The 15,023-nt window shown below is 36.8% G+C and overlaps 1 protein-coding gene across 1 annotated transcript; it reads right to left on the bottom strand.

Annotated features, from left to right (window-relative positions):
* Positions 6,988 to 14,086, bottom strand: LOC109226584 (probable polygalacturonase). The gene is made up of 5 exons (XM_019391387.1): positions 13,340 to 14,086; positions 9,760 to 9,880; positions 8,798 to 9,046; positions 8,357 to 8,510; positions 6,988 to 7,752 (listed from the first exon to the last, which is right to left on the bottom strand). Exons 1-5 carry the CDS (start codon positions 13,766 to 13,768, stop codon positions 7,227 to 7,229), a joined length of 1,479 nt encoding a protein of 492 aa, XP_019246932.1. The 5' UTR covers positions 13,769 to 14,086; the 3' UTR covers positions 6,988 to 7,226.

The following is a 15,023-nucleotide window of genomic DNA, read 5'->3' as shown; positions in this document are numbered from 1 at the left end:
GGCCTACACATGAAATGAAGACATGTCAGTCAAAGGAAGGGAAGGAAAGAAAGATTTACAGCAATGAAAGTTAGTGTTTACCCGAGAGAGGAGACGTTGAGCCTCTTCGGAGAGGGTGGATACATCATTAAGGTCAACAGCATCATTAACCCCGGTGAAACAGTCCCGGAAAGGGTCTTCTTCGAGAACCTTGCTCGGGTCAGGCGTTCGCAAAGCCCGAGCGTCCTTTATTGCCTCATCGGAGTAAGGCGGTAGAGAAGGTGAGTGACCCATTGTCATGGCCCCGAGCTCCTCACTCGGGGCGCTCTTTTTAGCTTCGGCCCTCTCGGCACTTGTCCCCTCCGGCGTATTGGTTGAAGGAGGGGGAACGATCTCGATCTCGGGGGACTCGAGGGCTTTACTCGAGTCTTTCTTCGGAGTTCCTTCACCAAGAGGCAAAGTTTCAGGCTCGGAGGGTCTGGCGGCCTCGACTGGTTTCCTAGTTTGGGGCACCAACGCTGATTCTTCGCCCTCGTTCTCTTCGTCCTCCAGGAATTGGATGGCAGAATCCAACTCCACGTGGATAAGCTTCTTCCTTGACTTCCTAGAATGGGCCCTCTCATCCTGAAGATCTTCGGGCTTCGAAGCCCTCTTTCTTTTATTGTCTTTCCCCGATTTCAGAATCGGAGACTCAGTCTCTTCCCCGGGCGGGGCTGGCCTCATTTCAGAGACATCTCCGATGCTTGCACAAACAAGCATGGGTGAGGTGGCATCACTAATAAAAGAAAAATATCAAAAACCTGAGAAGAGAATTTACCATGATGTTTGGCCTCCCATTTGCCCCTCGATAATTCGTGCCATTTGCGCCCATCGTACAAGGTGGTTGCAGCTAATTTTTGAACCCAGTCCTCGAGGTCGGGGACCGCGTGGGGCGTCTAAGCAACGGCTGCAGAAAAGGTAAAGGCATTATGAAACATGGAAGAAGAATATGAATAGATATTTGGAGAAGGAGTTCACTTACGATTAAAGTTCCATCTCTCCGGGAATGGCATCTTTCCCCTAGGGATGACATCGGAGGTCCTCACTCTGATAAACTGGCTCATCCAGCCTCGATCTTTGTCCTCGTCATTACTAGCGAAGAAAGCCCGGAGTTGAAGCTTGATGAGCCCTCGAAATATTTGAGTCCGATACACCCCAATGAGATGGTTGAGGGTAAACTCCAATCCCACGGCCTTACTGAAAAAATAGCGCAGCATGATCACGATACGCCAAAAGGAGCGATGAATCTGGCCGGGGGTAACCTCGTACCATTTGCAAAAATCGATCACTGCCGGATCGAGGGGACCCAGTGTGAAGGGGTAAGTGCAAACACTTAAGAACCCCTCCATGTGGGTAGTGATGCTTTCCTCGGGGCTTGGGATCTGAACCACGACCTCGTCTCCCCAGCCGTAGTCCCTCTTCATGGCTTTGAGGTACTTCTTCGACATCGAACTAATATATCGAGATACATGTTCGCATCGGCCTAGGATATCGGGGGGATTTTCAACATTGAAATCCTTCTTTATCACGCAAGGGCTGGGGGTGATTTCGTGAAGAGCCGACGGCGCCACCGGTTTGGCCGCCGGGAAGTAGAAGAAGACGATGCTTTCTCTTTTGGGGGGACTATTTTGGAAGTTTTAGCCATAGATTTAAACTGAGGAATACAGGCGGTAGCAGAGCGTGGTGTTTTATGGGATCTTGGCGTTTTTCGGTGATCGGAGTAAAAAGTAGTGAGAGGAGAAAGGGATGAAGGGGAAAAGTGAGCAGAGTAAATACAATGAAGAGGTAAAGTTTTTAGTTCAAAGAAGAAACCCCATATTTATAGATGAGAAGCGACGGTTCGGCGGCGCTAGTGGCCGACCATTCTGGCGTGCATTTAATGTTTTGGGGAAGCGAACCGACGGGACGTTCCAGTCACTTCGAGCGCCTATGTCACAGGAATGACATCATCATAAGAGATTCCGGAGAATCAAGGTTCAAATCGTTTCTTATCATCTTACTCTAAGAAACGCGGGGACTATCTGTATACGGTCGAAATCAGGTATGCCCGAGTTCCCGGGCTCGAGGGGTCGCCTTAGGCCCGAGTTCAGATAAGGTCGAGTTCGAGCTCGATGGACCAGACTCGAGCTCGAAGACAGACTGAAATGCCCGAAGATTGAAGTACGATGGATACCGAAGCCGAGTATGCTCGACCCCAAAATAATGCCGTTGCTGATTTGTAACAGAATGAGCGAGATTCCTGCCACGTCCCCAAAATCATGGAGCAAATCCCGGTATAGAATTGTATGATTCCGTACTAGGCGGTTAGACAGCTGTCCCAATAAGATTCCTTACTGTAAATGAAAATGTACCTTATTTAGGGCTCCCCTATTATATAAAGGGGACCCCAATCATTTGTAAACATCATCTAATCATTGGCAAAGAATATACTCTCTACTTTTCACTCATTGTTCATCAGAATTGTCTTTTAACTTTATTGTTCTTGGTTTATCTCGAGGTCACTGGGCTCGAGGTCGATATTGCTTAAGTAACACTGGTTTGATTCACTTATTTCTTTCATTTATACTTTATACTTCTTGATTATTAATTGGTATTGAACTAAATCACATATCTTTAAAACCACAAATCAAATTTAATTGTTACTCGTATTTTCGAGGTAAACATATATAAAGTTAAATTTTTCATATATATATATATATATATATATATATGTGTGTGTGTGTGTGTTAAACCCCATTGCTAAAAATCTTGCATCCGCGCTACTGCATATCTCTGTGATGTGCTATAGTTTAATTAGTCAACAACATGTAAAACTTGAAAATTCAAGTTTTCTAGATTTTATGTATATAATCCACTCACGTGTTTGACTGAGTAAATATAATCTCTTAATTAATGGAAATTCCGTCGAACACGACTTATATGAGTTCATCCACTCAAATTAGTTGACTCTAAAAATAAAAACAAAATTGTTGACTCAATTCTTTCTTTGCGTCCTTAATTGGATAAATGATAATAACGTGTTGTTGATTTGGTCTTGTTTATTTTTGAACTTTCCTTATTTTTTCCACATATGACTTAAATATAAACCCTTATCTAAAAAGCTATAGCTATTGTGGCTTATTCAATGTTTTTAAGCATAATATATATAGTTTTAATTAATAGTTTAAAGGGGTATTATTACTTTTAGCCCACGCCAAAAATTATTTATATTATGTAGTCGAAAAAATATATAAAATTTGTATAACTTTTGTATACAACATACATAATATGTATATATACAAAAAATATATATTTTTCAGCTATTATTGTGAGAGCGGCTATACAATGTCATTTCCCGTAATTTAAAGAAAATGGGTATTATCACTTTTAGCCCAGCCAGAAACTATTTATATTCGAGAGCCAAAAAATTGTATAAAATTTGTAATTTTTGTATATAACCTATAGAATGTATATATATACTACAAAAAATGCATATATATGTTTTGGCTATTATGTTGATAGCGGTTATACAATATCATTTTTTCTATTTTTTAAATATGTTATATAGCCGACCACCACCAACTTGTACTCCTTATGTTATTTAAATATTTAATATTATTATTATTATTCTCCAGTACATCACTAACAGTTTTCTGTTAATAATATAAATATTTAATAATAATATTATTATTATTATTAAAGAATTTATCCCTTTAGGTGTTAGATGCGATCAACCATAAAAAGTCAGTAATAAAGAATTTGTTCTTCAGTAAACGAATGACATAAGAAAGGGCTTCGTCTTATATTGTACTAAATAGAATTATTGAACATAAAATGTGTCTCCCTTGTGATCGGAGGCAGAGCCAGGATTTGAAACTTATGGGTATAGGATTGTAGTTCTTTTAAGTTACTGGGTTCTAAATAATAATTTATACATATTCTATGATTTACAAGACGAATACAAAATCTGTAAAAAAAACTACTGAGTTCGGCCGAACCCGTAAGCAGGACTAGCTCCGTCCCCGCTTTCGACGTGCCCCTAATAGAGAAAATATTAATAGTAATTGTTGTTCCTTATACCATGTTTGGATCAACTCTTCCTCTAGAGCTATTCTTATATTTGTAATGTTAATATGCTCCAAGATGAGGAAAGTGAAACTACTCCTGAAACTTCTGATCTTGATTTAATAATAATAATTACTATTATAATAATGATAATATTGAATATTAATGTTGAGCTAGAATTAAGTGAGTACGTGTTGAATGAGCAAAAGAGAAAATGGGGGACATTATAAGAGGAAAAGGAATCATAAATAGGAGTGCTATCTATAAATATATACACTGTACGCACATGTTGAACGAGGCATTTCATACAAAGTCAGAATCGGTGACTCATTGAATACAACATTTGAATATTTCTCCTTTTAAATAAATGAAAGTTATAGAATCTAGAACAGAAGCGGAACCAGAATTTGAATTTTATGAATTTTAAATTTTATGTTATCGATATCAAGTTTTACTAACTGAGTTTTGAATCTAATTTTTGTAAAATATTTAATAAATTTCTTAATATATAAACAGAGTTTGAGCTAAAACTACTGAGATCAGCCGTTCGCATGTCGGCTTCTAGCTCCGCCTCTTATTTGGAATAGTGTTGTACATTTGGGGATATTTCCTAGAAACATCTTGAAACAATGACCTTTCAAAAGAACCTCTACATCTCATTCTTTTTAAAATTTTAGATGATTCATATCCTCTTTGTGCAATGGTCATACTTCCTTTTTAAAAATAGATTTAGGGTGGAATAGAGTGGATTTTTTGCTCATTAAAAATATTAATCCTGTAACTATAGAGTATCATTTTATTGACTACTAATTTGTGTCCGTTGATGTGAGTTTAATATAAATAAATATTTCATGTTAGGACCGAAAAAACCAGGTGTCATGCGGAAGATAGCAAACGCAAACCTTGAACGACGATAAATCAGACAACAAAAAGAAATACCAAAAGAGACACAAACATTTAACGTGGTTCGGTCAATTGACCTACGTCCACTATATAAAAGAGAGTACAAAATATCGAGGGAACAACCTCACGAAGAGGTAAACACAAGTGACACACTAACACTTGTCCCCTAAAGTTCTCCCCCTAAACAAGACTTTCAAACCCCATATGGCTACATTGTGGATGCTACTGAATGAGAAGGGCGTATCCTCAATTTATAGAACTCCAAATCTTTTCCTACAAGAAAAGGGACTAGCCAAATATGGAAGAATTATATTTTCCTTCTAGGAAAAGAAAAGCCCAATTATGGTAAGAAAATCTGGACAAACACCTAACGTTTCACTTAAGAGTGCGGTGAGATGGATGTGATCCTTCCATTTTTAATTAGAGATCTCGAGTTCGGTATTAGATTTGTGCTGATAAGAAAATATAAGACTAATACTACTACTACTGACATGAAAAAGAGATACGCTCAATTACTTACTAACCTTCTACACTAACAGATGGATCATAAGTATTTTATTTTTAATTTTCATTGTTATAAAATTGTGTGCCTTTCCTTTTAGGCTACTTCCACCATGCTTCTGTTTCGGACTCCTTACGTGACCTTCTCAGTTTTAAATAATTTTCTTATCTCCATGCTTAACTACGTGGAAGTTTTTAATTGTATGGCATTCATCAGCTATTATATTAAATTTATTTCTTTAAATTGGAAGAAATCCCCTTTTTAATATCTGCTGTATAACCATGTAATCATTTTTTACTTTCTTAGACCCAAACTAAATTGAACTACATTTTTTTTCTAAATCTATCGTTTTACAATTTTTAATACGACAAAAACCACAAATTATTTTACTTTTCATGTAATTTTTGAATATTAAAATTTTAATTTAAGATGTAACTAATATACTCCAATTTAGCTCAGAAAATTGATCAAATTGACCCTCGATAAGTGAAATGTATCAAACTACTTGGTAAAGGGAGTAGTTTTCTTGCTAGTTCAAAAAACTGGCATATAGAAAATGAAAGTTGAGTTTAACATTTGAAGACAGGATTTCTGGGGTTTGTAAAGGAAATTATGATAGTTAAAATTTGTTAGATACTCATCCTTTCTTGATATTATAATCTGACTGGAAGAAAATGACATTATGTTACAAAAAAGATAAATAGTGTGTTTTCTTTATATTTAATATTTATTTTGTTTGTGGGAATGGGAGACAATATTTTAATAAGCATATTAGTCTTATATCTGAAAAATCTTGCGATAATGTAGCTTCCAAGAAAAAGGGAAAGGAGGAAAAGTTGTTGAAAGAATAATAATTTATAGACAATGATCCAGCTCATATATGGCCAAATGTGGCCAAAAACAGAAATCATGCATATTTTTCTGTTTTTATATATTTTTTTTTTTTTACATGTACAGACTTGCCAAAAGTTCAAAATTAGAATAACAATTTTTACGATTCTTTTAAGAAAATATAATAAAAATAGAAAATAATTCGTATGGGATGTAGTAAAAAGACCAGCCTTTTGATTCTTCAATAATATATGTAAAAACGTTTGCAAGAAAACTTGAAACATAAAGAAAACTTAGCAATGGGCTAAAAGTGGGAAAAGAAAGGTAATAGAGAAACCAATTTAGCTTTAAAACTGTTGATAATGGTATGAATACCAGAAAATAAGAAATTTCTAATTTCAACTTTGTTCATAATCTTGGTCACTTACTCCTAAGAAAAACATTGCTCTCTACTGACTTAATAATAGCCAAACTAGTGTTACCACAAAGATGTTAAAACACCACCAAGTGTTGTGGAGGTCTCGGGTTCTTAACACCACCAAGTGTTGTGAAGGTCTCGGGTTCGAGCCCTGGGTATGGAGTCACCTTTGTTAGGAGCGCTTTACCCCTCAATGTGGGACTTCCCGGCGCAAACCTGGATTTAGTCGGGCCCCAGTTCGAATACCGCACACCGGGTGGGTAACCAAAAAAGAAAAAACAAAGATGCTGAGACATTACCTTTATGGAACTAAGATTCTGTACAGTAACAAAGGAGCTGTTCTTTACATTGGATCTGTGGATTTGAATACATTAAAGGACTTCTTTATGTATGTATAATGCAGGGGACAAATATGTATTCAGAAAAAGAAAAAAAAAATGGCAATGGTAGTTAACTGAAATGAGGAGCAGTGGGAGAAATCTAGCCCTGGAAAATGGATATGGAACCATTTCAAATGTCATAATCTATGTCTGTCGCGTTTTGAGAATCAGAACGTCTGATCAAATGTCCTTGCTCGTCATATAGATCGAGGTTCTCACAAGGGGCGGGGAAGATAGTACCTATAACACGACCTTGAACGAAAGCACACTGGAATATATGCTTCTTCTTGTATGATAGCCCGACTGACATATCTCTGAAAGTAACGTTCTTCACCGGGATTTCTTTACTCCCGTGGATTTGAACAGGTACGCGCACTCCCTCGCCATGGATTGATGTGTAGCTTATGTCCTTCAGTACAGGGAGAGCTTTGGGATCGAACCTCTCGTCTGCATGCTCATTGTAATCTGTTTTGATGACGATTCCCACCCTAACATTCTCAAACGTCAAGTTCCTGTATGTTATATCGCGAACGTATCCTCCTCTTCCAGGTGCTGTTTTGATGCGTACAGCACGTCTCGAGTTCCAGATAAGGACATTTTCCACAGTGACATTTGACACTCCGCCGGACATCTCACTCCCTATTGATACACCAGCGCTGCCATGTAATTCAGGCACGGTTAGTCCAGTGGCGGAGCCAGAATTTTCATTAAGGGATGTCAAAATATAACGAAGTAAACCCAAGAAGAAGCCAAGGGGAGTCTATAAATAGTATATATACATAAAATAGGATTTTTTTTTTCCCTACCTACACAGTGTAATGTTTTGGCGAAGGGGTGTCAATACATGTGGCTCCGCCACTGGGTTAGTCCGTAGTTTAATATATAAGGCATAGCATGTCACATAAGGGTGTTAAACTAAACTAGTTTCTCTTGTGAATTGCTGCTAGATTTTATATTAAAATGGTATCAATCAGTCAATCAATCCATCAACTAAACTTCAGTCCAAAATTAGTTGTGGGGCTTTACTAAAACGATCATTAATCAGAAAAACTCGTGCCTCTTCAAACCATCAAGTGGCTGACCAGCAGGTCAACTGTCAATACTCGACGTACATTTGACCCCAAATCACGATTCAGATGCAAGAGAACATAAAGATTTAACTTCTCGTGCATATATAACACCCAGAAGTGCAACTGTGGTCAGAAACGACCAATCCGTGAAAAGAAATGTAAGTGCATATGGCCTATATGGACATCTCACCTGACATTGGAACGAATAACAAGGTTTCGGATGAGTATGTTCTTGGAAGGCCGTCCATAAGCAATTCCATACTGATCCCATCCACTCTTTATTGCAATGCCGTCATCGCCGACACTGATGTAACAATTCTCTATCAGCACATCTTCACAAGAATCTGTTCACTCCATTAAAACACAACAAGAGCTTATACTGAGTGACTGTCAACAGTAAATAAGCAATGAAAAAGTACAGAATGCATATATATTTCCTCCCGTATTGATTTGATTAAAGAACCAAAGTCTATGAAATGAAAAGTGATTTGAGTCTAAAATGCCATTGTTCTCAGAGATGACTTAACAAGATCAAGAAAAAGAAAACTGTTAAATTCAAAATTTTTAGAAATTATTCAATATAAGACTACTAGCTCAACATTAAGAAAAACTGAACCTATCAGAGACTCACCTGGATCTATGCCATCGGTATTTGGAGCCCCAGCAATGGGTGCCAGGATCGTAACATTCCTGATTGTTACATTCTTGCAGTCGTATGGATGGAGCGTCCAAAAGGGAGAGTCTTGTAAAGTTATATTTGAGATTAGTATATCAGTAGACCACATGATCTGCACGAGCGGTCCTCTGGTATGGTTAAGAAGCTTCTGCCGGAATTTCTTCCACCAGGCTTGACCCTGCCCATTAATGGTACCATTATGCCCTGTTAACAGGAACAACATATGCATAATCAGATCAAGCGGCTATTCCTTTATACTTCCACAAACATTCAGGATACTTCAGAAAATCTGCTTATGATATTTAGAGCATGGGTAGGTACAAATTGTCTTTTTATCATTAATGCACCTTTTAGAAACATGTAGCACATCTGATAAAGAATATCGCTGAACGTGTGAAGGAAGAGCCAATTACGCAACCATGAATAACGTGATTAAGTTTTGTCTGCCAAATATCTCTGAAAGTTTTAGGAAGATGGAGTTAATAGGACAATAGCACTTTATATTTTATGCACCAAGATAATTTGGGTTATCACTTTCTCCCCCAAGTTCCCTTCATATAAACGACGATTGTTCCCCAATACAAATATAAAAAAAACAAATCTCTTTAGCAGTGCATATGGAGCATATGTAGACTAACCACCAGTCTTAATGGCCCCCATAGAAAAACTATGACTATGAAAACATGCATGGACTAGCGACACGAACATTCTCAATTATTTGCATCACCTAACTAACAGAATATAAGACCGAAAAGCAGATAAATTCAATCTCCAGCAAAAACGACAGTTTTTCTTCTGATGAAGTAAGACAGCTCTAAACACTTAAAAAAACAAGGGCTTTGAATTTTAAAATACTTGCTGTTTCAGTGAAGCTCAGGGTGGGAGACTTTCAAACTGAAGTCAGTCAGAAAACTGACCTGTGATTACTACATCTTTGAGATTTTGGCCATGGATTAAACTTCCATAACGTGGTCCACGATGCTCTCTTCCATATCCATATGAAGGTAATGGAGGCATGAGAGGCCAGTACTTCTCGTCCTGTGTCCATAAATACAAATAGAATTACATAAATAAAATAGCTTCTGTGAATTCTCTAATAAACAGAGAGAGAGAGGGAGAAAAAAGGCATCAATTAGAAGAGGTATACTCATGTTTTAGATGAGTAGTTATCAAGTTATTTTGATCGCCAAGAAAATAGCACTTATTGTGAGAGAAAAATATTTTCCATGAGTTGGCTGAAAAATGCCAATGAAATGACAAAATTGTCGTTTCACTTCCCTTTTGAAAATTATAACTAGCAGTCCAAACTGAACTTTGCAGGCAAAACTGTTTCTGCACAAAAATGTTCCCTACACAACACTGTTTCCTTATCATGACTGGCACACACACACACACATACTCAGCAATTCGCTAGACAACTGTTTGGTTTAGGTTCTGTATTGTTTTGCTTTTTAACAATGCGTGTTTGGTTTTGGTTGTGGAAGAATTAGATTAGCGTGCACTAGAAGGATTGTTTCGAAAAACAGTCTTTTGTTTCCAGAAAACAAAACAGCCGTTTTCCATTTGGCTTGTCCCCTGAAATGATTTGCACTTGAAATCACTTATATTTGCATGAATTCGCTACAGTCAACCTACTTAAAAGATGACGAATTAACTACAGAATTTTGCAAGCATCATGCAACTTTATCACGTATCGGCATAACAACCTTAGGAGAGGATTCTCAGGGGTCTCACTCCTAGCAGACTGCATGCTACACGAGATGTTCAGAGGAAATACAAACCAATGTTTTGTTGTTCAATCTGAATAATAATCAAGGGTGCATGATATAACATCCAGGCATTTAGATATTTAGCGTAGAACAACCTCCAGGTTATGAGTCTAGAAGGCTTCAGAATTTTAGATTGTAAAGCCATGCTGACAAAAGTTGGGAAAAGAAAATGGCTAGGCTCTATGTTATAGGAGACCCGTATGATAGATGAAGATGTAACACATAATTCAAAATAGGATGGTCGAAATGGACGAGTGCTACGGGAATGTACTGCAATAGGAGGATGCCGAGAAAAGTGAAGCTAGTTCTATAGAACAATTGTAAAACTAAATTGTTATATGAGAGTGAATATTGAGTCTCTAAGCTGAAAAGTATCCACAAGATGAGTGTTGCAAAAATGATGTTAAGATGGATCTACAGCCATGCAAGATTAGACAACATAAAAATGATCACATCTGACAGAAGGTGCACTTAGCACTAAGATACGATCGCTTGAGATGTTATGGTCATGTCCTATATAGTCTTCCAAATAAGTGTGATACCATAATGATTTGAGGTATTGATAAAGGACGAGATAAACCTAAAATTACAAGTTATTGCAAAAAATCTACAAGCTCACAGAATCCATTCAGATTCAGCGAAAAATAGGACACTGGAAGCAAAAGATTCATATAAGCATATCTATTAGTTGGGCTTAAGGCTTAGGTACAGTACTGCTAGGAGTCATTTTAGTATGTTTAGAGATTTGTATCAGTAAAAAATGTAGAGAACCTCTAGTGTTAGAGAACCTACGTACTAGTGGAATGAAAAAGGTCCAAATAAAGCAACATGAAGAGTGAGGACTCATATGCCATTCCAACTAACTTGGGATTGTGGAATAGTAGCTGTTGACTTATTTGTGATTTACATTCACATTGTTAATGGAGAAAAGTGCAAAGTAATTGCATAACGGTATGCAATTACATATAGAAGCTAGATCACAAACCCTTTGTAGTAGTAATTCGGTGAATTAAATGCCTATTAAAAGAGGTGAATATAACTAGTAACCAAATAAAAGAGACCCAAAGGGCCATGTCAAGTTGTGACAACAACCATAAAGAATGCAAATAAAATGGCAGGAAATAAGGTCGAAACATGGTTAGAAAAGCAATAAACTTTCACAACTGAATCTCTAGTCGAAAACTGACTTCTCGTATACTAAGCTTCCTAAGGGATTCAGGAAGTTCATCTAATCCGAATCCTGACAGCTGTAAGACTCTTATTTTATCTTTGTAGGTATCACCAGTTTGTGATTGAAGCCTATTGACTGATTCAGGTGTTAGCAGCTTTGTATAAATACCTTTAATTAGTATTCGCTCTATCCCATTTTATGTGAAGGGGTACAGAGTACAAGGGTTAGAGCACCTAATTTCGGCATAAATTTGTGCATAGATTCTTCAAGTTCTTTGGAATAAAATTTACATATTTGAACAACATAGTTAATAATTCAAAATATTTAAAAAGGGATTGAGAAAATCATAATCAACGAATAAATTGTTTGATTCCCCAAATAGTAACAGTGCTACATAGAGTAAGACGAGTACAAAATTTTGCTTTGGCATTCAAAATCAATAAATCCATATGGAATTGGATAGGCGTTTACAAGTTAAAAATCTTTTTTTCCTAGAAATATAAGTTTTTGCAGCTTTGTACTTGAAAACATTTTATGTTAGGAAAATTTTCCTTGGCATTTAAAATTTAGATCATTGAGCTTCAAGATTTATTTTAGCCACAATGTTAGGCTTTACCTTGTCAATCTAAGTTTCGAGCAAAACTAAAGAAAGTTTTCTTCCTTCACTCTCCCACTTATATCTTCTATTACAACCAAAATGTATTTGCAAAGGCAATACTTAAAACAAAAACATCTAATAGCTCCTAAGCCTATCCACAAGCATCAAAATTTACCAAATCGAGCAACAGACTGGGATCAATTTAAAGACCATCAAAAGAAACCAAATAGGTAAAGCTGACGACAAACAGTTCTCCCAAATTAGAAGTTGACTCCCGGAGAACTTATGGATAAATTGGATCGCATGATCAATCTAAGATGTATTAACGAGTGAAAGCAAAAACCTTGACTCAGAAACTTTTAGTTTCCATAGAAGCAGTAGAAAAAATGTGCGAAGTGGATCATCATCATCACATGAAACTGCTCTAACCCTCACCTCTTACACAAATTATGAGATGCATCCACACAGATAACAGACACAACATTATCTCTCACTTCTCATCAATCCAATAACCTCAATTCATCCAAAGCTAGCCAGAATATCAGTTTCAAACAAATCCTAACTAGCTCCCAACTCCACCAATTATAATAAGGCTTCCATAAGTAAACACTAAGCAATAAGTACAATGTGGCACCTCATCACTCCTAGCAAAGCCAATCAAACAATCAAACGGCAAATGATATCAATTAGCATAAGAGTTTAAATTCTATGCACCGACTGTGTGACAATATTTAAACAATCATGTCACTTAAAAGTAACTGCATGTAATTATATTTAATAGCATTGATTGGTAACGTATAGTAAATTAATGGTCGATAACATGCTACAACAAGTTAAATTACAATGATGGTGCAAAAATTCATTGCACTATCAACATATATAACTTAAAAAATTGAAACATTATGAGCTCATTGAGCAAAGAATTAAACTTTTAACGCTAACAGATCAAGAAAACTTACATCAACACCCAATATAACAGCACCTTCAGCAAGGAACAGAGTCATATGACTAGTAAGATTAAACGGCGCCGTTAACCAATAACCAGGTGGCACATTTAGCTGCCCTCCACCTTTTCTAGAAATTGCTAATACTGCCTTCTCAAAAGCTGCCGTATTTACAGTAACACCATCACCAACCCCACCAAAGTCCGTCAAGTTAAACCCCACATGCCGGAGACTCGGCAGCTGCCTCGCCGGGAAAACTCGCCGGAAAATCAAGATTCCAGTAGTAGTAGAATCCATCTGCCACCAGAAAAGGGTTACTAAAAAGGCGATCCATAGCGCAGTGATAATGGCTTTGTGAGTTATGAAAACTGCCGGTAACCATCGACGCGGGTGGTGGAATTGTGTACATCGCCACCAAAACGGTGTCGTTACCGTCTCCACCATGTCCAAAAAAACAGACCCAGTTCTATATTGGGATCTCAATCTTGTTTTATTAAAGAAAGAATAATGTACAAAGTGAAATATTAAAGGGGTTCAAGAATGGGGAAGGTGAAGGGTAGTGGTCAGGATCAGTCGGATGGTTGGGTACTTGGGTAGGGTAGATGGGGATGGGTATAGTGGAATGAGTAAATTCAAAGGAAGAAGAAAGATGCAGAAGCCATAGTTTTGAAATTTTGATGGTTATTTAGTTTGATTAAGAGGGTGTTTACCCAAACAAAAGTTTTACGTTGAACGTGGTATCACTAGCCTGATCCATTTGGGATTTTGCTTAATCTTTTCACTATGCTTATCATAAATAAATCTACATAACAATAATTGAAGTTAATTTAAAGATTTTATAATTTCGAACACTAATGATTACCTAATAAAAATCTTTATATAAGGAATAAGGGTTTTGGTGGAATAGTAAGTACTCATTTACCCACATAGCTTATGTATAGTATTATATTATATTATATTGTATCATTTTGATATATACAATGTTTAGATAAATTGTATTGTTTGTCGTCGTTTCGTGATGTCATGCGCCAACAACATAAAAAATAAACTTGCATATTGCAATATATATATATATATATATATCATTTATTTTGGAACAGACTAAAAAGGAATACCTCATCTAATTTGAAACGAATGGAGTATATAAAAAGGTAGGGTAAATGATATAATAAGATTAGTTAATAATAAAGAAGGGCAAGATGACAGAAAAAAATAAAGAACAACGCAACCACATCAAATCGCCCATTCCATGAAGTGTCATTTTTCGTTGTTACGTAAAGATATATTACATTAATATTTAAACAACAATAAAAACAAACATCATAATTAAAGTACGATAGAATATAACATGTAACAACCATCCAAACAAGTTGTTAACCAGAGGTCTCGGCTTCGAGCCATGGGTATGGAGTCGCTTTTGTTAGGGAGCGCTTTACCTTCAACGTGGGACATCTCGGTGCGAATCTGAATCTAGTCGGGTCCCAATGTAGGCAAGGGCGGATATAGGGGGACGGAAGAGGATTCACCCTTCACCGAAAAATTACACGGTATATATAAAGCAAAATTAAATCCGTTTTTCGCCTCTATATATTATATGTTGAATCTCCTTAACATAACGCCAAAACATAACTCAATAGTTAAGGGGATTCAAAATCTTTACGAGGTTACTGGTTCAATTTCCACTGGCCACAGTCTCTTT

The sequence above is a fragment of the Nicotiana attenuata genome, chromosome 6, assembly GCF_001879085.1.
Source record: "Nicotiana attenuata strain UT chromosome 6, NIATTr2, whole genome shotgun sequence".
In the NCBI taxonomy this organism is placed as follows: domain Eukaryota; kingdom Viridiplantae; phylum Streptophyta; class Magnoliopsida; order Solanales; family Solanaceae; genus Nicotiana; species Nicotiana attenuata.
This window is presented reverse-complemented; position numbering and strand designations above follow the sequence as displayed.

What these genes read in the sequence shown, in the direction of transcription:
- LOC109226584 (XM_019391387.1), bottom strand. Translation starts at nt 13,768, where the DNA reads ATGGTGGAGACGGTAACGACACCGTTTTGGTGGCGATGTACACAATTC. An exon ending in TACCGATGGCATAGATCCAG is followed by an intron (nt 8,511 to 8,797) that starts GTGAGTCTCTGA and finishes TGGAGTGAACAG; the next exon opens with ATTCTTGTGAAGATGTGCTG. An exon ending in GTTATTCGTTCCAATGTCAG is followed by an intron (nt 7,753 to 8,356) that starts GTGAGATGTCCA and finishes ATTACATGGCAG; the next exon opens with CGCTGGTGTATCAATAGGGA.